This window comes from Engraulis encrasicolus, chromosome 15, assembly GCF_034702125.1.
Source record: "Engraulis encrasicolus isolate BLACKSEA-1 chromosome 15, IST_EnEncr_1.0, whole genome shotgun sequence".
In the NCBI taxonomy this organism is placed as follows: domain Eukaryota; kingdom Metazoa; phylum Chordata; class Actinopteri; order Clupeiformes; family Engraulidae; genus Engraulis; species Engraulis encrasicolus.
In genome coordinates, this window is record NC_085871.1 from 2,384,778 (window position 1) to 2,411,753 (window position 26,976).

At 41.1% G+C, this 26,976-nt stretch overlaps 1 protein-coding gene across 4 annotated transcripts in view; it reads left to right on the top strand.

Annotated features, from left to right (window-relative positions):
* Positions 1-26,976, top strand: part of dmd (dystrophin) — a 233,406-nt gene that overhangs the window by 40,984 nt on the left and 165,446 nt on the right. For 3 of the 4 annotated variants that reach the window (XM_063216797.1, XM_063216798.1, XM_063216799.1), the window contains exons 9-20: positions 3,724-3,855; positions 9,478-9,624; positions 10,101-10,282; positions 12,091-12,241; positions 12,477-12,596; positions 13,274-13,375; positions 14,452-14,553; positions 17,296-17,475; positions 18,226-18,416; positions 23,657-23,780; positions 25,683-25,770; positions 26,184-26,425. In XM_063216797.1, the coding sequence (XP_063072867.1) occupies positions 3,724-3,855; positions 9,478-9,624; positions 10,101-10,282; positions 12,091-12,241; positions 12,477-12,596; positions 13,274-13,375; positions 14,452-14,553; positions 17,296-17,475; positions 18,226-18,416; positions 23,657-23,780; positions 25,683-25,770; positions 26,184-26,425 (1,761 nt within the window). The remainder of the gene's footprint in view (positions 1-3,723; positions 3,856-9,477; positions 9,625-10,100; positions 10,283-12,090; positions 12,242-12,476; positions 12,597-13,273; positions 13,376-14,451; positions 14,554-17,295; positions 17,476-18,225; positions 18,417-23,656; positions 23,781-25,682; positions 25,771-26,183; positions 26,426-26,976) is intronic. The other variant, XM_063216800.1, reaches the window with a different exon arrangement.

Genomic DNA, 26,976 nt, shown 5'->3' on the forward strand with positions numbered 1-26,976 from the left:
CTGCTATTAACTTCCATCAATTCTGCAAAGAAGGTATCAGCCAAGTCTACAACCCCCCGTTCATTCTTATGTTTTTTCACCAGTCTTCTGATTCTTTTGACAGATTCCTTGATTTGAAAAGACGCATCACGTTTGTCACACTTTGGTAAGAATGGTACAATACTATCCACACTAGAATTAGACAGATTTTCACGGATCCCATCATTTACAGTCAACTTCAGTCGATCTTGTTCAAATGCAGGCTTTTCTAGTACAAACAAACGACCACGTCTACGTTTTTCTGCCGCCTGTTCAAACTCAAGTTTTACCATCTCTAATTTCTGATTCCATTGTACTCTGTTCAGTTCCATCTTGTGCAGTAATTTAAGTTTTTCCAATTGAAAGAGACATTCTTGCTCCCTAACCCTTTGTTCACGTTCCCTCAACTGTCTCTGCTGCTCAGAAATCAGGCCACCTATCATTTCTGACTGCATAGGCTCTACCACTTCTTTCTCCTGAGAGTCACTGGCTGTTTCCAAAGGAAAAACTTTCTGCTCTTCCAAATACTCACGAATAAAGGCACGCAAGGGTTGTTTCTTTGCCGTTTTCATGGCCGACGACAATGCCATACCATAATGTTCTGCTACTTGAAACAATTGGGCCTTACGTAGTGCAGCAAACAATTTCTCAGACGGTGCCTCTACAAAAGCCTCCATCCTGCTCAATCCAGACAGTCAACTCAAAATCTGGGCTACTGTACCAATTTCCAAAACAACTCAACTACTGAAAACAAAACAAAAACAAAACTAGCTCTACTTAAGCTAGGCTCTCTCTCTCTCCCCAACCAATCCAACCAGGTCTCTAAAACATTACAGTTATGTTAACACAGCAAACTAACCTCGGAGCATCCCCCTAAACATTTTCCCCCCACTAGACTAATCTATTTTCACACAGAGCCCGAGGACGAGGATCATTTACTCACCAATACCTGTGGAGACGTACCATCCCGACAAAGCCGATTCAGCCGTTTCTCCAAGGCGGTGCCCTCGCCCAGGCTCTGTGACAGCAGGAACCTAGAACCCGTACTAGATGGGGATAAAGGCAGCAGCTCCTCAGAGGTTGAATGCAATGCTACAAACTGCAATGAAACTAAACCAAGATGGCTGGAACAAACAATTTAGTCTTGCCTACACTTGCACGGTCAAACAAAACCCCAAAAGCACAAATCAGTAGATCCCCCAATCAAACTAACTGATAACAGGCCCCAACTGACTATCAGCAGTTCACAATTAGTAACTCAGCTCTACTCACCTTCCTACGCTCCAAAAGCCAGTAGAAGGAATACTTGTAGCCAAATACAAAATACAAAAAAGCTCTACGCACCTTCCTACGCTGCCATAGCCAGTAGAAGGAATTACCATAGCCTAACGTTACTACCAAAGATCGGATGAGCCCCCATATGTCACAACCACTGGCTCGTTAGTGGCTGTAACATTAAGGGAGACCACACCGATTTGTACATTTTAACCAAAAGAAGCTTTATTTACAAAGTGTGTCAGTCATCAGTAATGTGAATTAACCAAAGAGTGTATCAGTAAATGAGTGTTGTCCAAAAGGGTGCAAGTGTGGTGCAAGTCCCGGCTGTCGTAGGCCTGACCATACGGTCGCCTCACGAATGTGCCTGAGGGATGAGAGAGAGAGAGAGAGAGAGAGAGAGAGAGAGAGAGAGAGAGAGAGAGAGAGCATGCTGATGGGAGGCCTTTTATAGGCCGCCCAATCAGCAGCCCTCTGAGATGAACAGCTCCAGTTAGGCACAGCTCCACCTGCAGGTTGGCAGAATGAAGTGCCCCAAACACTAACCGGCAGAGCCGGGCATGACAAGGCCTATAGACTGCGTGGAAGAAATATTTCACCTGTGCTAGGTTTGTCACCTAATATTTGAGTTCGCGGTTTGGTACATTCTCTGTACCAAATGTAAAACCATTTGCTTGTTGATTGTTTGTTTTTGGAATGGTTGGTTTGATAAACACGCAAAAAATGTGTTTTATTGTAACAATCTGTGGCAGTGCTAATATCGGAAGGGGAAATACAAAGTGCTGCTTGTAATGTGCTGGTAATGTTATTTTTGAACACTTGGTGTGTGGGGCCAGACATAGCACAGTGGTTTTACTGTACACACTAGCATGATTTCTTCATATCTATCACACCATACTTCTCGAAACTTGATGCCAAGTTGTAAGTTTATATGCCATACACTTAAATGCTACACCTTCACACAGAGCACGAGACAGCTGTTAATACTAAATTCTATTTATCCTTTCACAGTAGATAGTGTGGTTTCACAAGCGTGTGCTTGGATAATCAAATGGGTTTTGTTTTGAAAGTGCCTTACAAGTTCAACCATGAGATGTTGCCTCCAGCATTTTGAATATTAAAGCACTGAGCCTTCTTTTGTAGCTCATGAAATGGCATATATTGATCCAGTCTGATCCGCCCGCCAAAAATTAGCGCCATCTATGAGTAATTTTTGAATGTACCATAATGATGATAAACGTGTGCTGATATGCCTCTGCAAACAGCTGCCATTCATTTGAAACTGCTTGTTTTTCCCTACGAATACTCTGCCCGCTCATTTTGGGTTGGCGGACCAGACGTGCCGAAGGGATCAATACACAAATGGGGCGTATTCGTGGTGCAACTCTGCCATGAGCCGAACATTCTTAAAGAATGGTTCAGAACGGATAGCTGTACCATTACAACGGAAACACACACACACACACACACACACACACACACACACACACACACACACACACACACACACACACACACACACACACACACACACACACACACACACACACACACACACACACACACAAGACTGCTTGTTTAAGGAGTTGGAGGGTTTTAAAAAAATGGAACCACTCTACATCCCCTGATGTCTGAAATTAACACACCGTAATTATGGTTACACAGACAGCTAAGATTCTTAACCAAAGGACCCATCTCTTTCTTTGGATATTTAATCTCTTTAGCATTTTTGTTGTTGTTATATCACCCATATTCCTTTTCACACCCATTTGAGATCCCTCTGGGTTATATAAATAAATTATGATTGATATTGTACTGGTATAGTTCCTCATCACACATTCGGTACATTAATCCTAATTCAGTCCATTTTGGTAGTTTCCGTACATTTTCTAACATTACAGTGATGCATTTGAAGATTGTACCATTATGCTACAGTGTATCAATGGTGCCATAACAACTTAAAGGAATTCAGTGATAGACCCTGCTTTAGTGCATTGACCTTATATATAAATTGTGTTTAAACTGTGGTTTAGACGAAACGGTACACTTTACTTAACGGTACAGTTACCATACGTAACTACTGTGTACTTTCTGGGTAACAACAGGGTAACAAAAGTTACATGGTATCTAATGGGTAAAAAATGGGTAATTACAAAATAAATACCATTAATTAGGTAACAACAGGGTAGCATATTCTTGAGATATGTGTATTACGTGGTATTTACTTTGTCATTACCCCCTTTTAACCCGTTAGATATCATGTAACTTCTATCTTTTACCCTGTTGTTACGCAGAAAATACACAGTAATTATTGGGTCTGTACCATAAAGTAAAGTGTTACCAATTAAACTATATTGTACATATTTTCCCTTAAAACCTATATACTGTATTTCTCTCTCTCTCTCCCCCCCCTCTCTTTCTTTCTCTCAGATCACAGTGAATGTGTCACAGGGGCGTGTTCGCAGCCCGTCCCCCTCAGCTAGGTCTCAAAGTTATAAAAGTTATGCCTTCACACAATCTTCACTTATCCAGTCACCTGAGCAAAAGAAGAGGCACACCCAGGTGTGTTTGTCCCAAGCTTTTTACATCATCTAGATAACTGAGTAATTAATCTTCCTTTAACCCATTTAACCCTGATGCTGCGTATGTGCTGCATTGACCTAGGCACCTGGAGCGACATAGATGCTGCTTTCAGGCTATTGAGATTTGTGGGGTTTTTAAAAAAAATGTGGCTATGTTAGACCTGAATGAAGTGCAAGATAATGGTCTTTTACAGGCTGAGGGCACCTTTTTTGCAGGTGCTTTGGAGGCTGAGATATTTAGGGTTTTATAGGCTTAGGTCACCTTTTTTGCAGGTGCCTTGGGCTTAAATGGGTTAATGTTGTTAGTGTCATTTACTTTCGTAGAAATTTAGTTCTCCAATAGATGTAGTCAAGCAAAGTCACAGAGAATTTTAATTTGACTTGTGGGGTTGTCTACTACTCTGCTGTGTCCGTTGCTTTTTGACCCCCTGCTGTCGCCGTTAATGCGCCTCTTAGCAACCTTTAAATCAGTTTCTGCCTCCCATTCTCAAACCCTTGTATTCTGAGCCTGACTTCCTCCACCCTTGTTAACCCAAATGTCCATAACCATATGCTGTGTGTGTGTATGTGTGTGTGTGTGTGTGTGTAGTATGTACAGCATATATTACATTCACATTGTTTCAGGGTATTGGATACAGTTTCTGGGGCGTGGTGTCAACTTCAGTACAAATTCAGATATGCCAGCACTAATATTTGGGATCCATAATGGATGATACATTTTTTTAAACAACCTGGCTATCGCGACTACAAAGCTCTGTATGCAAGGCACCTTAGCCAGACCAACGTTCACAGAGTTGTCCAAGGACAGGCCTAACCCACATGATCAATGAAATGTTGTGTGGGGTTCCTTTAACATCATAAGACTCCCATGGTCTGTGTTGCCGCTTCTATTGTGGCTGCTGTAGGGTTCAATCCAGGGGTGCGTTTTATGAAAGCATCATTGATAATTTCCTGCTCAGCTCACTTGGTTTGAATTACCAAGAAATGACAGAACGACAGAATAATAGAGTAGTGTTAGAGGTTTGATGTGAGGTGATTACCCCACCTGTCATGTGTTCCCCACCTGACGCTCTGCCCTAATTAGCATTAGCATGTTGGGCTGAGTGTCAGGTGGGGTACATTTCTCTAACACTTCTTTATTCCTACTGAATTACGATTTTCAATCATTTCAATCTTTGGTTCTTGAGTCATTTCAGAGATAATGTGACTCAAGCACCAACATTTCAGGTGATGTTTGTCATTTCAGGCTAGGCTTACAAAATATATTGGCAATTTTAAATGATAGCTTTTTTCAATTTTCAATATTTTATCTCTCATAATTCATACTCTGATAACTGTTGTGTCCCATGTTTGTGTAATTCGTAGAGCCAGAAGAGTGTTGAAATTACACCAAAACCATCTATTTGATCCCTTATTTCCTAATACTGCTAGGTGATAAATATCTAAATAGTTTGCACGGTTATGTGTAAACGTCTAAGTAGGCTGCATGTCCAATACATAAGTAAGCATTCAATACAAATTCATATTGCTTGTGTACAGACCTGACCCCTCCCTTTCTAACTTCTTAATATCAAACCAGCCTGCAGTGTTGACTCCACTGCTCTCCTGCTGCCTGTCCCTTAAACTACAAAGCGGATTCCAAAAAAGTTGGGACACTTTGTATTTTGTGAATAAAATCAAAACGCTGGCATTTTCAAAACATTCAATATGTTAACAAGGTAGAACAGTATGTACAGACAACAAATCAGTTGTTAAAGTGAAGCAGAATTATTGTTTTGAGGTAATTATGTGATCATTTAAAATGTCACCCTTGCAACAAATCCCAAAAAAGTTGGGACAGGGCCAATAAAATGCATTTTATATTAGATAAGACTAAACACAACACAAGGGATGAGACTGAACAGTTAAATACTTTGACTGATGGCATAATTTTATTCAAAAATTAGATATTTTGATGTGCAAGACATGATTTCAGCAGCTCAACTGATAGGTGTGTTCTTCAACTTGTTTACCTTTTTGTTATGCTTAATATGGGCATATCCTGACTGCAAGAAAACAATTTTGTGACCTGTTTACTCTTATGATGGAACCACACTATTGGAACATAGTACAGATTTAAATTTGCCACCATTAGGGGACAATATCTAAAGGCGGTGCTCCAAAATATAATGCCTTGGTAGCTATGTTTGCTGTTTAAAGTCTGTATGTATCATTCAACATTCATTTTAATGCTCTACATGAGTAAGAAGACCCTAACCAAGTCACCTCTGCACCCCCTTACCATCGTATATTCTGTCTTTCAGACTGACCACTAAATCAAGCTGAAGTATTCATTTTCTATATAACCTGGAGGGTGCATGACTCCATAATTTTCAAAAAGGATTAAATATTTTCCATCCTGTAATCAGAGGACAGTTCCACATGTCTCCTAGGTTCATAGAATGAGCTTTTCCGCATGCAACACTGTTTAATGTGTGCATCATGTGCATTAATCAAGTGTTGTGTTTATGGTAATTTTTTCGAGAGCTGTCATTGTTGGAGTGTCATAGTTTGCTTATTGACCACGAGTATGTCATGATCTCATAACTCATGCAATGATTACACAGAACTCTATATTACGGAAATAGGCCGTATATGCCTGCAATTTTGATAATTCAATCTTTCTGTGTAATAGATAAGTAATTAGTCCCTCAAAATCTTCGCTGCTGAGTGCCACAGCCTTTCTGTGATGGTATTTTAGTTGTGCATTAATGTTGGCAGTCAATATAGTTCCTTTTAAAATATTCTTCCTTGTGTTATTTTTAGAATTATCCAACTATTACAACATGTTTTGGCTCTGTCCCAACTTTTTTGAGATTTGTTGCATGGGTCAAATTTTAAATGATCACATAATTACCTCAAAACAATAATTCTGCTCGACTTTAACAACTGATATGTTGTCTGTACATAATGCTCTACATTATTAACATATTAGATGTTTTGAAAATGCCAGCATTTTGATTTTATTCACAAAATACAAAGTGTCCCAACTTTTTTGGAATCCGCTTTGTATATTCACACACACGTCACTACTAGTTATATTACTAGCTTCTAGCTCACTCTCTTTTTCGCCACTCGCTCATGAAACGTTCACTACCATTCCCATGGGTTTAACTGTTACTGCGAAAGCAAGAAAGGTACTGTCAATAATCTGAACTATTTTAGTTATCTATTCGCTTACTTGCATCGCTCGAAGTTAAAATATTTGCTATCTCTTAACCCGCCCACATCACATCGCTTGTACCCTCCTTGCCCAACCAGACCTTGCTTCGCTGGAACACAAACATTTTAGTGACTTCTCTCACTGAGCGAGTAACTAGTAGTAACGTGTGTGAATGTGTGCCTGTACTCCAGGCTCTGCTCCATGGCTGTCACCCCCAAGTTATTGTTAATTGCCTTATTCTGCTTATTGTTTGGTTATGTATGTATGTCTTTCATGTAACCTAAATTCCTTTGATTTTTTTTATGTTTCCTGTTCAGTGCCTTTGAGTACTGTACCATGAAGTGTGATTATTATTATTATTAGTCCAAAAGGTCCTCAAGGATACTAAGAGATCCTGGAGTGATCTCAATTCCATAGAAAATCTGTGGCATGTACTAAAAGTCAATACAATGTCCATGTTCAGAATCCATGCAATTTTGACCAGTTAGAACAGGAGTGTCAAGCTCATTTCAGTTCAGGGGCCACATACAGCCAATCTGATCTCAAGTGGGACGGATCAGTAACATAATTCCGAAATATAGCACATTTCGTCTTCATATTGGAATGTCATTGTTAGGGAATCATCTCGAGGTAGAAGTCAGTGGGGGTGTGTCAGGAATATTGACTGTAAATAGTCAGCAAAAATGCCAATTTCATTCTCACGTATTGAAACCATGAAATCTCAGGAGTCAGACAGCACATTTGCAGCACCTTTGAAACAGGCTTGAGAATTTCTTATTTTCTGACATTCTTAGTTTGTTTTCTCTTCAAGTCTGGGGCCGGATTGAAACATCTGGCAGGCTGTAGGCCTATCTGGCTCCTGGGCCTTATGTTTCATACTGCTGAGTTAGAATAACTTGCATTTAAGGAATGGGACAGAATCTCCTAGGGATCTTGGGCTGTGTTTCTCGAATGATGATGCAGGTCAGCAATGCACCAGCTTGGTTGGATGCAAGTTCAAACCAAACAACACGCTCAGAGCCACTGTTTATTGAAAATCTCAAACCAACATTGGACCTTTTAAGTCTGAACCTAGTAGTATGGCATGGACAAGAAAGTGCCCATAGTTACTTCGGTGCATTGTTGCAGACAAGTGAAAGGGCAATGTAGAAGACCAAATTTAGGAAATCTTTGCCAACACAATCATGCTCCTCCTACAGCTGATTCACTAATAGAAGTGTGATTCAACAGGTGAGTGGTTATGGCGTTAGCGTGCAGAAGCTATCTTGTTTTTTCTTTGGTGGCTCATAGGTTCCAATTCCGCCAAATCAAGCCGTTGCATGTCATTACTTTAACAGTCCATTACTCGAACCATACACAGTAGAGATGCAAGTAACTGGCTGGAAATAAATCTTGTTACATTGCTAGGGATGGGAATCGTTAAGGATTTCACGATTCCGGTTCCCTTATCAATTCTTCGAAACGATTCGATTCTTTATCGATTCTCTTATCGATTCTCATTTGTGGAAATTAAATAAACTATTAACTATCTATATAGACAAGTTTTCATAGACCAATTATAATCAAAATTTGCATATGTAGCCTTTGATTTTGCTTCTATTAAATTAGTAGTGCTTGCTGGAATCCACCAAGTGGGAAAGTTACAGGTCTGTGCCGCGTTCCTGCTTGGAATGAATAAGAGAATCGTTAAGTAAACTGACAAACGATTCCATGGAATCGAGACGCACGGAGCCGGTTCTGAACAGGAACCGGTTTTCGATTCCCATGCCTATACATTGCAGACACATGTCGAAAAGATGGCACAACAAATACACGCCATAATAAAAGCTTATGACGTGCAACGTGTCTGATATTTTTGGGCTGCAAAATTTTCTGTAACACATCATAATAATAGTCGCTAAAAAGCTTTATAAATACTTTGTAAATAATTAACTAATAATTAACAAAGCATTTGAAGGCGCAAAATTAAAAAGACTCCTTCCAGAGTGGGGAGTTTTAAAGATGATCCGGGTTGTCTCCATCTAAATGGCAAAAAAGCCAAAACATTTTGACGTCCCATACAGCTCCATGTCACATTTCTCCTGATTTTTGCGTCTTCATGTTCTCAACGACGAGGTTGCCGTGTAAACGGAAGGCACCTCTGACAAAATATTTTGTCTTTTCAACTCCAAATCCTCTTATAAAAGGAATCGAAAAAAATAAAAATCAACATGAGACGCCACCTTTACGTCTTCTGTTTTGATCGTCACCACAAAGGCCTAAACATAGCCTCAGCCTTCATTCCATCATGACTGTGAGCCAAATTGTCGGGATATGAAGTGCATTGATCATTGAGTGAAGTTTCATTTTTCAAATTGTTGTGATGTCTGCCATTCTTCCTTTTGACGACTTTCGGAATAGGTGGTGAGTACTGTTGGGTTGGAGGCCTACCAGAGCGCCCTGGAGGAGGTGCTGACGTGGCTTCTGTCTGCAGAGGACGGCCTGCAGTCACAGCCCCCTATTTCCACCTGTGTGGAGGAGGTCAAAGAGCAGTTTCATACACATGAGGTATTGAGTTTAAAAGTCTTTAAGACATGACCCTTATGTTATTTTTTTAATTATGAGACTAAGAAAAAAATCTGAGTGAAAATGTGTGAAATATAGGGAAACCTGAGTTCCACGCACAGAGCTATACGTTACTAATTTCAAACACAGGCCAGAGCTTGTGTTAATTTCAGAATTGAGCATTTCCTCTAGTATAAGTACATAGAGCAGCAAATTACTTGTAAAAAAATTTTAATCACACCTTTGTCACCTCTAGTCAGTGTAGAAACTTCAGTGCAGTCGTGAGAGGTCCTGGATTATATTTTTGATTGCAATAGTGTTTGAGTCTCATCTAAAGTTTACATGATAGTAGTCTCTGTTTGGGGGGGAAAAGTGTTGATTTAAAGTTGGTGAGCTGTGGAAATGTGGACATTTTAAAGTGGACTATGGTTTTCAGATTTTTGGCTACTGCTCTGGTGAACTCAAATTGTGTTTTTTAGGGCTATATGATTGAGTTGACATCTCATCAAGGCAATGTTGGACACGTGCTTCAAATGGGAGGACAGATCATAGCAGAAGGCGCTCTAAGTGAAGAGGAGGAGCGAGAGGTCCGAGAACAGATGAACCTCTTGAACTCCCGATGGGAACATCTGAGAGTCAGCAGCATGGAGCGCCAGAGCAGGTACAGTCACACTAATGTGCTATGGACAAATATCCACACACACGGCATGTTTAACATGCATAGAATTATAGTTTGGTCATCATTTTTCCTGGGATCTCTTGTAAAGTCCTATGAGCCAGTTTTGGTGAGAAGAATACTGACGACTGCCTTGCTAATCACTCATTCAAAACACCACAGGGCCTTGTGTCTGCAAGGGGTAATTACTAGTGCTTTGTTCCCAGATAACATTTAAGTGTAGTAAAATCGTTCTGTACCTGCAAGAAGTGATCTAATATACACTTGTGTCTGGTGTTTGGTGGCGGCTTGCATAAGATGATCCACAGCGCTAAGGAACTCCATTTATTCACAACCTAGCCTCCTAAAGGTCCCCTAACCTAAGGTCTCCTAAAGGGGCATTCACCTGATGTCACATGGATCCAGAAAATTACTGGCTTGATTTTTATTACTCTACTAGATCATCAAGTCAAGTCAAGTCAGCTTTTATTGTCACTTTCTTCATAAGCACAAGTCATACAAGGAAAAGGAAATTACGTTTAGGAAGGATAGGAAATAGAAAAATTAGGAAAATAATAAGACAATAATAATACTGATAGTAGCAATAGTAACAGTAAATATTAATAATAATAATAGTTATGTACAAAAGTGGTAAGTACAAAAGATGCTTTGTATGTTGCAGGATCCAGGCAGTTCTTGCAGTCACATAGTAGTGCATTTCCATGTGTGTGTGTGTGTGTGTGTGTGTGTGTGTGTGTGTGTAGTGCAGGTGCAGTTCCATAGTGCAGTTCCCTATGTACTGGTGTGTGTGTGTGTGTGTGTGTACTCTTGTGGGGTAGTGCAGGTGCAGTCACAGTGCAGATCCAATTGTGTGTGTGTGTGTGTGTGTGTGTGTGTGTGTGTGTGTGTGTGTGTGTGTGTGTGTGTGTGTGTGTGTGTGTGTGTGTGTGTGTGTGTGTGTGTGTGTGTGTGTGTGTGTGTGTGTGTGTGTGTGTGTGTGTGTGTGTCAGGGGTGGACGTTTTTTCCCCAGGTAGGTAGATTTCAAAAAGACAAAAAACCTTCCATTTTAAGTGTTTTTGATATTCAATTCTTAATTTTTCAATGTATCATAATTCATATTCTGAAGGTTGTTGTATTCCATGCTGTGTGTGTACCGGTAATTTGTAGAGTCAGAAAAGAGCTTTCAAACAACACCTCAGAACTCTTTTTGTCCAGGCCTTTTTATTAGAATACCATGAAAAAATTGATTTATTTCTATAATTCCATCAATAATGTTAAACTGTCATGGATTGTAGATTCATGGCCCAGTTTTTTAACTATTCCAATCATTAATTTTTTTCTTTTTATATACGTTGGCCTTCCAGCTCAAAAAACCCATGAATTGGGGAATTCACATTATTAGAATATTGTTATAAAATCACATTTTTCTTCATCAAAATTCGGGTCACATTAAATCAGTTGAAATTTGGTACTTTCTACATAACATGCAATGGTCAATACTTGGTTAGGACATTCTCTGTCTTCATAATGGCCATGGTGCGTTTAACATTGAAGTCAATGGCAAAAACAGTGCATGGGAGTTATGGAAGCCCAGATATCCTTGATGCTTTGCTGTCAGCTGTTCTTGTTTGTTGACCTGGTACCCCACACTTCACTCTTCAATATACCCTGTAGATTTCCATGCCACGTTTTGGTGTTAACTCACCAGTTTAATTCTAAATAACCAGAAATGAAACCCCATTGAAAATGAATGGGGTTTTATTTCTGTTGAGTTAGAATTAGTTTGTTTTTTTGTTGTCAAATATTTTTCCAGGCTTCATGAAGTCTTGATGGATCTTCAACATCAGCAGCTGAAGCAACTCAGTGATTGGTTGGAGCTCACTGAGGGTCGGATTAAAAAAATGATGACGCAGCCTCTTGGACCCGACTTGGAAAATATTAAACAACAAATAGAAGAGCACAAGGTAAGTAGGTTTGTCTTGTTGAAGCCTTGGTGAAGTCTTTGGTTAAAACATTACATTTTCCACTACATGAGTACATGATTATGATTAGACACTGATGGAATATAGTACTTGCAGTGACACTAACGATGACTGTACTGTATTCAAGGTGTTTTTTTTCTTTTCTTTTCTTCTTGCTTAAACCTGGTGATTATATTGGGGGATATAATGTGAACATCCTTTTGTTTTGTCATTGCAGCTTCTCCAGGAGGATCTTGAAATGGAACAAGTAAAAGTAAACTCTCTTACACATATGGTGGTTGTTGTGGATGAGACGAGTGGAGACCATGCTACTGCTGCCTTGGAGAAGAATCTGAAGGTGGGTTCAAATTAGTTATTAATAATTCATTTGTTGTTAGTTGATTGACCTTATCGTTCAACCATGATGAATTGATGAGTTAATGTTTCCTTAAAAAATCTGAAAATTACTCTTCAACTAATTGTAAATAAATGGTGTGTACAGTGCTTTTAAAATCTGGGTGAAATAACAATACATCACCCTTTGCAGGCGCGCCGCGTTTGTACAAAAGCCACTTACAACCAAGGGCATAATCACAGCTTACAATGCTATGTATCTGCAAGTGTTGTATGCTGCGATTATGTCCTCGGTTGTAAGTGTCTGCCCAGTGTAATGTAATGTAATGTCAAATGGACACAAAACAGTACTTAACCCCTTAAGGCGCGGCTTTATAAATTCATTGTTACCAGTATGGTAATGACCAAGTCGTGGTGCATTACTAAAGGGCCTGTGTTGTGTCATAGTATTATAGTGCTATGGTAGTTACATTTCAATGTCTATTACAGCGTGCCTCAGGAGGTACGGCGCGCATTAAGGGGTTAAAATGTGATTGGGATTTTTGCCTAGTACTTATGGATTACAACAATCAAATAACAGGTAGTTATGATGAAATGTAGTACCTGCTCTAAACCGCCTAAAAGATGAAAAGAAGGAAAAAGTGGTATCCATTGTTGTAATAAGTTGTTGTTTTCCTGCAGGATCTTGGGGACCGCTGGGCTGCCATCTGTAAATGGACTGAAGAGCGTTGGCTACTCCTGCAGGACGTGGTGCTGAGGTGGCAGGATTACACAGAGCAACTGGTAGGCTACAGTATATGTTTGACCTTGGAGCCCAGAGCAACATACACTGCATTCAGGCTCTTGAGATTTGAGATTTTTAATTAAAAAAGGGGGTATGTTAGAGTAACCTGGTCCTGACCATCCCATAATACTACCATTTCCATTTTGTATTCATGGTCTGGACTTTGTTTGATCTGACACGATTGCAGGAAGCAGGAAGGACATTTTCGGAAAAATCAGGATTTAACTTATAAGTTGTTGAACAAGCATGTCTGACGTCTATCTATGGCGATGTAGGACCGTTTAATAGACATGTCTGACAGAACATCCTACCGTAGGATAAAATTACAATGAAGGACCGTTTGTCAGAACACCGGCGCAAATCCTACCGGTCAACATCGCTCCACACAAGACAGGTACCAGCCGTAGGTGCGGAGCCAAGTGTCTTGGTGGAAGTACGTAGGATGGCGCGCGAGGCTAATGTTAGAGCTGCATGAACATATTTTGATGCAAGATGATGGTCCTAGCTTGTGCAACCTAATGACTAATGCAACTTATTTCATGTTTTTATGTGCTTCAGAGGCTAAGATATTTAGGTTTTATTAGGCAGAGGGCACCTTTTCCCAAATAGGCCTTAGGCAGTAGGCATATGTTTTTTTTACTTAGGTGCCTTAGGCTAAAATAGGTTAACAGGGCTCTGCGATGCACAATGGGTACAATCTGTACAGTACGTAAGGGCCGATTCACAGTGCTGTCCTATCCATGGTAATCAGCATCCAGTGCCAGTCCTCTGTCCATGTTCCAAGGGACATTATGTCAATTTAAAAAAACAAAATATTTGTCAGTCCTAGCTGTTCAACTGAAAATGTAATGGCAGCATGCATGAATAGCATTATGTGAGGTTGTTGCAATGTTTTTTGTTTTGTGGATGCACACCAAAAGTGAAATTGACTGGTAATAAACACAGTAAAATTTTCAAAAAGAGCATGGGTACATTGCCTAAATTGATCAGCTTAGGAAAGATTTGTTTCGACCGATAGTGTGATGTCTGTGGTGTTCTCAAGCTTTCTTGTGCTTGTGTTTTTGTATCTCTTCAGAGCGAGTTTGAAAGGTGGTTGACACAGAAGGAACAACAGGCCACTAAATATGGACTGTCCGACCCAAACAGTGATAAAGCAACACGACTGAGAAACTATGCTGTAAGTCAAGTGTCTGTTCACCCTTTGTAGCAAGTAGGCCTACACGCTAGCAGTCGGCAACATTGAATTGGTTAAACCAATAGCTCAGTATCGCTTTCACTTTGAAAATATTTTGATATAATGTTCTGTTGTTCTATTCAACGATTTTCTGATTCTTTTCTGATTATAAGATCTGCTTGCCAGGTGATACACACTTTGAACAAACTTTGCACAAGTGTTCATCAGAACCTACTTAAAACCTTTGAGGGTGGATCCACTCAGAATGCTGCATAGCAATGATTTCTTGGAGACATATTTTTATTAGCAACAACATTTTTTTGCATTTTGTGTGCTATCATGATGATTGTATCTCAAATCCATTCCTATAATTATTTATATCCCCGAAACGCGGAGTGTCTGGGATGTAATGGTTTTGCGTGCGCCGCTGCCGCGTCCGCCGCGTCCGCCACGTCCGCGTCCGCCGCGTAAGGTCTTTCGTGTTAACGCGATAACTTTTGAACGGATGTTTGGATTTGTCCCAGATTTTTTGGGTGAATGCTCTAGGACAGGTTCATGAACTGATTCGAGTTTGGAGGTCAACACTTTCAAGATGGCTGAATTCAAGATGACCGAATTTTTGTTTGGTCCATAACCTCTGACCGGGTGGATGGATTTGTCCCAGATTTGGTGTGTGAATGCTCTAGGGTAGGTTCATGAACTGCTTCGAGTTGGGAGGTCAACACTTTCAAGATGGCTGAATTCAAGATGGCCGAATTTTTGTTTGGTCCATAACTTCTGACCTGGTGGATGGATTTGTCCCAGATTTGGTGTGTGAATGCTCTAGGGTAGGTTCATGAACTGATTCGAGTTTGGAGGTCAACACTTTCAAGATGGCTGAATTCAAGATGGCCGAATTATTGTTTGGCCCATAACTACTGACCGGTTGGATGGATTTGTCCCAGATTTTGTGTGTGAATGCTCTAGGGTAGGTTCATGAACTGATTCGAGTTTGGAAGACAACACTTTCAAAATGGCGGTAATTTTCATTTGGCCCATAACTTCTGACTGGGTGGATTGATTTGCCCGGTAACACCTTATTTTAATGGTTCACCATTTCAGTGAATCTACCATATTAGGTACAGTGTAATAACCAATGTAACAATATTTAATACCATTTAATACTAGTGTAATACCAGTGTAACAATATGCAATATCAGGTACAGTGTAGTAACGAGTGTAACAGTATGCAATACCATGTAATATAGTGTAATACCAGTGTAACAATATGCAATACCATGTAATACCACTTACGCACAAACACATGATGTAAGTAAAAAATTACATTGTATTAAATATTGTTACACTGGTTATTACACTGTACCTAATGTGATATATCCACTGAACCATTAAAACAGTATTACCATTTGCCCCATTTTTTGCTTCATTTTCACAATAGTCGTTTGGTTTTAAGCCTATGCGCGTCATGTCACGTCTGTATATACGTTTACGAAATGGTGGACGGGAGTGGTAGGAATGATGGGGGACTGGAAGCGTCGCGTTTCGGGGATATACCTTAAGCAGTCGAAGGCGACTGCACAGGCAGTCTAGTTTAATAAGTGCACAGACAAAAAATAAATTTGAAAAAAGTACCATCACATACTGTATTTGTGATTAGCATTTTAGGAGTTCTCACCTAGATGTCACAACCACTCAGCGGGATTTTTTAACATAAAGTTATATGGGAGCTGTAGAGTGAGAGAAAATTCTAGAAGAACTGAGAAATCCATATCCTTAAGCCAGGCTGAAACTGTTCAACTTTTTTTCAGACCCATCTCCCACCCCTCAAAGATTGACTATTGACTACTCTGTATATTCTCCCAAAGTTTTTGACTCCAGTCCCAATTCATCACTATTATTTGAGATCATCATTGTCCCACCACACCACAAAATCTTGCCAAGGAGGGTACACGTATGGCTATACATATGCTTTCAAAGACCCAAGTTTAGTGAGTCTGGTTTAGGAGTACTGTTTTGTGTACTCATCTAACCATCTGGTGTGTGGCAGTGTTCAACAGTGTGCCATATCACTTAACAGCACTCTATAATCATGACATTTTACACACACCTATACTATTAGTATGACACCCTCCACATTTGAGATCAATTAAATAAACAGTTCAACAGTTAATTGAGCAGTTAATGGAACAGACAAACAACAGGACGAGCCACAGAGATGCTCCTTGAATTATTCTGAGACGATGAGAGATGAATAAACACTAGGTAACTACTGGATTAACATCTGAAGACAAGTTTGATGAGCACAAAATGGATGGAATGGAGACTACATGGTGTAGTGAAATACAAAGCACAATTCATTCAGTATCTAATTCACATCCAAAGACTCACACAACAATATACCTTAGGGCTGTTAAGTCTTATGTTGTGATGAGTTATGAAGGCTCCTGTCATGTCTGTTTGTCCAGCTGTTGTCATAACTAGAGTTTGAAAATTACAAGAGAAATGGAAATTATAATGTTGCTCATCTTGTGGATATGACCCCACAAATGTTTTGATCATAATTCCTATATAGATTGGCCAATCCTTCCACAATTCATTCAGGATATGCACAACATATCTATTGACAAACTGTATTGGATAAGTTTTTCTTATGAAAAATTACAGAAATGGCACACAACAATATGTGCCTGGGGTGGTTACGTTGTGATGAGTTATGAAGGCTCCTTTCTTTTCTGTTTTGTCCAGCTGTTGAAAGCAGAAATGGAAATGAAACAGCACTCTCTGGACCATCTGCGATCACTGAGCCAGAGTTTAATCAGCAGTGTGAAGAGTAAAGAGGTATCCCAGAAGTTGGAGGGACGGATGGAAGATCTAAAGCAACGCTGGGACAACCTTCTGCAGCTGCTTGAGAAAAGCACTACACTGGTAGGCATGAAGGAAGCCAACAGGGGAGGGTAAAGGGGTCAGTCGTCGCGGGCCCAGGGAGAGAGGGGGCCCAGAATTGGGTCCTCATTATGTTGTATGTATTGGGGTGGGCGGGCATTTAGCTGACTATGTCCTTGGCCCAGCCAAAGCTGTCAACGGCCCTGCTGGTAGGCATGAATTCAACCACAGTACCTAGCCAAAAATACTAAACAAATCGCACTCGCATTTGTTATTGGAACGCCTCTAGCTTTGATTATGGCACACACTTGCTGTGGCATTGTTTCGATAAATGTCTGCAATGCCAAAGCAAGATTTATTATCATTCTGTGTTGCGTTCACACTGGATGGAATTAAATATTGTGAATTTTTCAGAAGCTTATCAAAACAATGCCAAAAGGAAATGTGTGCCACAATCAAAGTTGAAGGTGTTACAATGACAAATTAGAGTGTGATTAGAGTGATCTTTTTTGTGGCAACTTTTTTTGGTTGGGCAAGCAAAAAGAACACCAAAACAAAGCAATACCACTCCACATCAGTCATACTGCTGTGACACGAGTCTGTCCATATAGGAAGCAACAGTCATTGTGTCCAAATCTAACAAGCAACGGTTAGAGATTAGAGGTAATGACAAAAATACCCCCCAAGCATTGTGTAAGTGTTGCCAACAGATAATTTCTTCTTTTGTGCTAACCTCACCTTATGATGTATTCTTCTCTTCCATGGGCTGCATGGTGTTGTTTTGTCTTGCAGGTTGTGCCATCCGTTTCCTCGACAACAACCATCACCACATCACAGACAGAGTTACGGCAAACCGTGATGGCTTCTGTAACGAAAGTGACGACTCGTGAAAAGGTCATGATAAAAGGTGCAAAAGACAAGCTGCCCTCGTCTCCCCCCCAGAAGAAAAGGCAGATTGTGGTTGATGCTGAACTGCAGAAACGGTGCGTGCCTACGTGTGTGTGTAATAACGTGTGTGTAATAACAGGTATTTGAGTGTGCGTGCGTGTGCGTGCGTGTGCGCGGGGTGCAGGTGTGCGCGTGAGCATGCTTATGTGCTGTTTGAACGTTTCAGAAATCTCTGTCAGTAGAAGGATCTTAACTAAAATTCCACACTGAGGTATGTTAACTGTCATTCGCTGCATTTGGAACATCTCACATCTTCACCCCATATGTAGTATTATGTTTGGGAACTGTTTCGTAAATGCTTCAAAATGCCATTCAAATTTGCTAAGATTTTACAAGGAAGTTATGATAGTACAAAGTAGCAATACTACAAAAGCAGAGTGGAATTTGAAAAGTTGGAGCGTTCAATGAACACTACTCGACATTCCACTGTTCCTGCAAAAATGGTAATTTCCCCCCCTCTCCTTATAGTGTAGTAGAACTTTGACAAAAGTGTAAAGCTGGGTATGAATTGAATTTTTTGTACACGGTTATGGCATGTTGCTAGTTAAGGTGGTGTAGTTAAATAATTTTTAAAGCATTTTTAGTGACATCATAAGCCATGCCCATAGAAAACCAGTTACATGCCCTTATATAACACATCATGTTTGTTATCAATTTAGACCACATTTTGCATATCAATCATTAGTGGTCACAACAAACAATAGAAAGTAAATGTACTGGTCAGTAAAATAGTTCAGTAAAATAGTCCCTCTCCTTACCTTACCTCCACCCTCAAGCATTTTTCTTTTTAAAAAAATGTCAGAAACCACCCCCATTTACAGTCACCTAATACCATCTAGAATGCCTTTTGTAGAATAAGTGTCATGTTTAGTAGCCCCCATCCTCCTCCATGACTGAAGTACCCTGAGCATGATGCTGTCCTGCCACACTGCTCCCTCCTCCCTGTTTGAGACTTCCCCCTTGCACGGGAGATGCATGAATGCAATTTTGTTCTTTGCAGTGAGCACTATGGTTTCCCAGGTGGCCTTTCACTTTGACCTTGCTTTTATATAAGAAAATGTAACTACATTTCTATGGTTCTTCTATGGGCATGGCTTATCATGACATTTAAAAAATGTTCAAGGGTGCCAGAGTGGCACCTATCAGACTCTCAGGGGTCATTTCACATGAAATCAGAAATTTTAGGGCCCAACCGACTCAGATTTCAATTCAACTTATTGTATTGTAGTTTGTATTGCGTGGCACAATAAATTCAAGGATGAGTGTATAGCCTACCCTCTTAATTCATTTTCTCACTTAATATTAGTACAAGATCTATGCAAATGCAGCTCTGGGGCTCTACCAGTAGGCCTACCTTGTCACTAAAAAAGCACAATGAGTTTTGTTATTAATATCTTAAAATTGGTCGGGCCCCAAAGTGTTTGCCTGATTATCATTACTTTCAAATCTCTTCGAGACTTGGTCTGACCAAGATCATAACAACTAACATTCTTAAACGGCATGGTTGACCCACCTCCCTTGGTTTGCTACTGTTCGAGGGCAGAACAGGCTGAGTCAAAGTTTAAACCAAACATTTCTTTGTCCCCAATAGAGAACGCCTCTGCTTAAACAACGTCACTGCCTTGAACATGCCTCTACCCAGGACGGTTGGAAATGCTCAAAGTTGATTAGTTCCCGACAAAGTGGGTGGAGTTCCCGCTGTGGAGGGAACCCGAATGTATGTGAACAGGCAGTTTTCCTGAGTGAGTGTAGCTGAGCCGAAGGTGTTGCGTCACTGCTAGGGCGGAGCCTGGGTACCAAAGTGTCTGATTTCATGTGAAATGACCCTTAAACTACACCACCTAAACTAGCAATATATGCAAATAATGCATTCATACGCTACTTTACACCTTTACCCTATGTTCCATTAAGATCTGCTGGACTCTTAACTAAGTACTGTAATTGAGTTTTACATTTCTCCTGTTCTTCCAGTAGATTCTCAGAGTCTGAGGATATTACTCCTCGGTCCAAGCTAGCACATTATCATTGAACTGAATCAGCTAGCTGGTCCCCTTTGGTTTAGTAATACATGCTAAGTAGCTGGTCCCCTTTGTTTAATGATGCATGCTAACTTGGAACAGTGAACAGCTGGAAACTTCAACATGCAATTGTGTTGTTAATGTTACCTTTGACTTGTCAGCTCTGGAAGATGAATCTTCTTTTTTTCTTTTCTTTCGTTTAGCCATACACGAGATCCTGCAATCTGGCATGCTAACTGGGTGCATAGGTAGATTTTTTTACATAGTGTTTGAAACATACTTCATGCTTCATACTTCCAAATAGCCCCTCAAAAAATAGTGCTGTGTTAGTGTGTAGTGTAGGTGTCTGGTGATGATGCGTTACTTTTGAGATGATATTTAGAGTATTTTTCATGTGGAAACATTTTGATACGTCTTAACACATTGAATGCCAAGAAAGGTAAAATTGCGTTTCTACTCCCCATGCGTTGACTACAAATGGTAAAAGTCTGTTTAAACTTTTTTGGGGTTTAATTTCAAAGCTAGACGCTTCAATGCATATTGTGTGATTTTGGGAACTCTGTATACTCTAATACTTGTAGAACAGACATAGATGGCAGCTAAAAGCGTATGTAATCATCTGGATATTTTATTCACAGTCAATGGCTCTTCCCCAACAATTTTGAAAATACTGCATTTGATTGGACACAATGTGGAAACGGCAATCGGCAAACAACAATCACACTTGTCAGTTCTCTTTCAGTCTCTCCGAGTGTCCCTCCTATGGGAGTCTCATCCTTTGTAGTACAATCACGAAAACATTTACCATCCCTGCCGAAGGCAAAAAAGACTGGCCTTTTCCCGCCGTCCTCGGGCTATAAAAGGCAGCGTGCACCTGCGCACATCCTCTTTCCATCCTTTGCTTTCACGAGTCATCACCGATTTACTTTACCTCCGTAATTCAGTTTAACTGTCCCACTAAGAACCTGGCCTGGGTGGTAACGGGTTACCCTGGCTCTCGCGCGGACCTTTAGTGCTTCGTGCATCTTCGATACACTTCGTGAGCTCGCACGTAACAACCATCGCGTGAGAACCAGGTTAGTAACGGGTAGCCTCTTACTGCAGCTGGGGTCGCCGGCGACCCTATTCACTTCCTGAAAATACTTAACTGCATCATAACAACATTGCTATGACATTACAGAGAGTCATAGTACTGTGCTAAGGGGTTAAAGACAACTCCCGCACAATCTTCGAAAGCAGCAAAGAAGGGTACGTTTGAAGACTGGACCAAAGACCAGCGTTAGTCTCTGCTAGTCGACCATCTTACCCGGGGGAGCTAAGCAGGAGCTTAGCCTGCCTGGCATAAGAGTGGTTTCGTGCTGTCCCTTTATTCCTGGCCATGTTCGCTTATCTGGAAGGAAAGACAAAGGCTGTCTGAGGTAATGGTCAGAGGTATTTTTTGCTTCGGCAGAAAAAAGTTAATAGTCTTTTGTCCCCGCACTTCAGTTCAGTGTGACGGAGCTATTAGCTATCCTCACGAGGGTAACAGTTGGCACTGCACTGTGTCTTTAGCCTTGACCACACACCACCCCTGTGTCTGCTGCTGCTGCCTGGATACCCTTTGGTTACCCCGGACTAACACAAGTATTTTGTCTAACAAGAGAATTCATATACTTGTCTCCTGCGGGTTTACAGAGTTTTCTCCTGCCGGCACAAACAGTGTTATTCATCGGTATGTCCCTCGACTCGGTGGTGTAAGCTTACAGGGCCTACTTGTCCCCAGCGAGGGTGCTTGGCACGGTTCTGCCGCTTGCGACGGTGAGCTTCATATGGGACCGCTTCGGCGAGGCCGACGTGGACCTATTTGTGCCTGCATTAAACACCCACTGCAGGTTGTTTTTCTCTAAAGACCTGTGTGATGTTGCCTTGGGTACTGATGCCTGGGCACATATGTGGCCCAGCGGGAGGCTGCACGCCTTTCCCCCAGTGGCCCTGCTTATGGCGGTTCTACACAAAGTTTGTTTAGATTAGAACGTCGGCCTCTGCTGCTAGTTGGCCCCCGATGGCTGGGGCATCCTGCTTACGGGTGAGCCTTGGGAGATTCCTCTGAGGAGGGACCTGCTCTCTCAGGCTCCTAGTGGACTCTTTCACCCACACCCGGAGCTGTGGGCTCAATGGGTGTGGCCCGTTCAAGGCTGAGTGGGCGTCAGTGAGGGGGACAATGCCCCATTCTCCAGGCATCTGCCACATGTCTGAAGGCCATTGACTCTGCCCTTGGGGCTCCACTTATTCCTGGGCTGTTCCTCTATGCAATTGACCTCCGGTCGGTCCGTGTGATTTGAACGGGAGTGTTTACAACTCCCAAATGAGGGACACTCGAACGGAGAGATTGAAAGAGAACATTAGGACATGTATATGTCCCCGGTTCTCTGAAGGGATGGAGAGGGCTAGAGTGTCCTCTACTCCACCCTTCTCGGTCTGAAAGCTCAGGATGGTGGTACCAAGAGGATGTGGGCAGGTGTGCGCTGCCTTGTATTACCCCCGAGGACGGCGAGAAAAGGCCAGACTTTTTTGCCTTTGGCAGGGATGGTAAATGTTTTCGTGATTGTACTACACGGATGAGACTCCCATAGGAGGGACACTCTCTCTGCATTCCTTCAGAGAACCGGGGACATATACAGTGCCGTGCGTATGTATTTGCCACCCTTCTGATTTTTTTTTACTTTTTTGCATATTTGGCACACTTAACAATTTCAGATCACCAAACAAATGTTAACATTAAACAAGGATGACCCAAGCAAACACAAAATGCAGTGTTTCGGTGGTTATTTCATTTATTAAGATAATTATGGAATTTTGCTGGATGAAATGTACAATACTGCGTAGAAATGTGGTTGTTTTGTTATAATCCCTCCACCTTCTTGGTGGTTTTATGAACATTAAAACTCCTTTGACACTATGACACAAATCCTTTGACCTGGATATGTAAGTATCAAAAGCACGGCTGGCTGTTTGTCTAGAGACAAACAGTGTTGTTCATCAATAAAGAGGTTAAAGTCTCACATTTCAAACGAGCCATAACATGCGTCAGTGGCCCAGTGGTCATTCTATGCCAACATTACGGAAAAAACGCATTTGGCACTCAATGTGTTAACATACTCCAAATATCACCCCCAAAAGTTATTGTTGTGTTACTGTAGGTGCCTGTTTATGTTGCATAACTTTTGAGATTATATTTAGAGGCTTTTTTTCATGTGCAACCATGTATGACTTGACAGCTTTGACATGGACTTCACTGAGATTCACAGCTTCATCACTCGCGGTGAGGCCATTCTCAAAAGCCCAGAGTTCTCTGTGTCTCGCAAAGAGGGAAATCTGCAAGATCTTCAAGATAAAGTTCGGGTATGTATAGATGGATGGATACATGTGTGAATGTGACTAGCCATAAGACAACAGGCTGCAAGTAGGCACCTTTCTAAATAGAAAGCATGTATGCTTAAGTATGGAATATGTGTACCAAATATACTTCAGATCATGTGCTTCCAGTGTACTAGACTGTAAACTCATATACAGTGCTGGGAAAGTTACTTTGAAAAAATAACTAATTACAAGTACCAGTTTCTTCTCCAAAAAAAGTAACTGCGTTACTTAACTAGAAAAGGAACTAGTTACCAGGAAAAGTATTTTGCATCGCTTTTTTTGCTTAAAAGGGTCAAAGAAAGAAAAGAACAGTTGAATGGGGTATTAATCCTTGTTCTGTGATGTTATTTTGGTTGTGACTTTTGCTTAAGATGCTACTATCAAAGATCTTCATGACCTATTATCAATGGTGAATGTTAATCCAGTTCACAACCTTTTTTCAGCAAAGGGGTGTGTTCATTTCTCTTCCACGAGATGGAAACGACTCCGACTCCACAGTGGATAGAGGCAACATGTTTTCAACCACATACCTGGCGATTATTTTGTAAATTATAAAACCCTATAGTTCACACTTTAAGCATAATCACAAGTACATTAAACTGTTGAAACTGCGCCAGATTTGTCGGATTTGATGTTTCATGAATATTTACTAAATAATAAACTAATATTTACTAGCAAGCAATTTACTAGTGAGCAAAGTACAGTAAGTTTTGCTGCTAAAAGTGTCCATTGCTGGAAATTCAAAATGGCGGATGAGACAAGATCCACTTTTTCATGTATGGAAAGGGCAATTTCCCAGTCATAACTAATACTTATAATTTGGTGGTTGGTAGTATTCGGGAAAATGGATAACATTTGTGAATGGGCAGCATGAAGCAGAAACTTCATAAAAAATATTACACAGTGCACCTTTTAACAAACGTCTGAGACCAGTACAGGACTCTGTTTCCCGAAAGCATCGTTGCTAACCTGTTTGCAAATTACTAGGTTGCCAAAGGGAAATTGCATTGCAACCTTGTAAGCTGCTAACTTGGTTAGCAACGATGGTTTCGAGACACAGGCTGTGTCTCAAATGCCGCACTTGTGCACTTCGGCCACTGTTTTTCAGTGCCTAGGTTGCTCACGCTGAAAATTTCAGTTGGGCCAGTGCACTGAAAGTGCCAGGATGATCCCCTAACAATGGCGGAAAAATGCAGTGCTTGAATGATGGACACTGCACGCACTAAACGGCGGCCATGTTGACAATGACAGGAAGGAAATGTGGCATTCAGTTCAGTAGAAGAGTTTGGTCAACAGTCTCCTAATTCTGCAAGTAATGTTGATGGGACACCAACCTTTACATGCCAATCAAAGTATTGTATGTGTGATTGGTGTCCTTTGGGGTGAAGGACATGAACATACAAGCACCAGACGCTGTGCATTGTAAACAGTGGCCAACTCATATTTTGGCAAGCTACTGGCATGCTCAGACGTCACTTCCAGCGAGGGCACAGTGCATAGTGCTCATATTTTTCCTCGACACTATGCACTAAAGACCTCAGTGCACTGTGTGCACTATGCACTGACTGTCAGTGCACTGACAAAAGTGCGGCATTTGAGACACACACACACACTCCAGAACACATACTCATACTATACACTTGACTTGGTTCTGACATTGGTTCGTTCAACATTTTAACATTCAATCAGTCAGCTTTTGAAGACAGCTACAGTAGAAGCACAGAGAAAAGTTGGCAGTATACTTTTGTATGCACTCATCTTTGTTCATGTATTTTTGTAGAGCAACACACATTTTGTGTCACTTCACTTTGTGTGCAAACTGATAAAAATTATAAAAATGTAATTGGATATTTTACAAATCACTCTATCTTTGCCCATCATCAGGCAATCGAGCGAGAGAGACCAGATAAGTTCCGGAAGCTCCAAGAAGCCACGCGCTCAGCCCAGGCTCTCATGGATCAGCACGATGGAGGTAAAGAGGCATCACAATGCTGACTTCAACGGAACTCTTCAACCAAAATAACATCATACGGTTTTAAGAGAAATAAAGAAACAATTACCACTGTAACAACTACTACTGCTTGTGTAGTCGTGAGTAAGCGCTTAAGACAGGAGTGTCAAAGTCGCAGGATGAATTCAATATATTTTTTTAAAAATGCACTGAAATTTTGCATACAGTACACACGGTTAATGCTTAAGCAAATACATTCCCATCGTAAATATGTATAGGGCCTACTTTTAAGTGCTAGCATGTGCTGTTACAGATCTGTAGATATACTCTATATCCATTTGTCGTTATCTTTCTAGTTATTGTAGATGTGAAGTGGCCTGCACTCATTTTTATAGTTCACAAGAAAACATAAATTGTTCCATATCTATCTGCAGGTGGCCCCATCACTGAGAATATATATACGGCTGCTCAACAGCTAAGCAGTCGCTGGGAGGACTTCTGTGTCCTGCTTGTCGAACGCCTGACCTGGCTGGACTATCAGAGCCGCATCCTGGCCTTCTACAACTTGTATCAGCAACTGGAGCTGAGTGTGAACGGGGCAGAAAACTGGATCAAACTGACACCCCTCCCCCCCAGTGAGCCTGAGCCAATCCGAAACCAGCTGGAGCGCTGCAGGGTAACACTTGCCAATGCCTGCACCGTGCATTGCATTTTCAGTTCTTGCAGGCTAGACAGGAGTTATAGGCCAAGAGTATTAGAGTTTCACCAGGAACAAATTAGTAACAAGCCGAACATTTCAGAATATTGTAGCGCCGAGCGGTAGCCACTTCAAAAAGGATGTCGGAGGCAGCAGATACAGTGTAGCGTTTTCTTTATTACCCTGCTCTTTTACAGCCTGACTCGGGAAAAAGGAGTTGTCCCACAGAAAATAATAAACACTACTCTTCACTACTCTAAAAACACTCGTACCCACACTCGCACACGTCTACTCTCAAATTAGTTTTCCTCAGCTCTGATTAACCGTTACGAACGTTATCGATCCCTTATCAATCACCCCGCCCCTTATCAATACCCATCCTATCTAATTCCTTAACTATTCCCGCCCGGACACCTCCCCCCAATCAAAACCCACCCCAAAACTGATTGGCACACACAAAATTCTAGAAGACACACAAGGGAGTGGGGAACAACATTCACGCGCACAGATACACACACATTCACCATTCA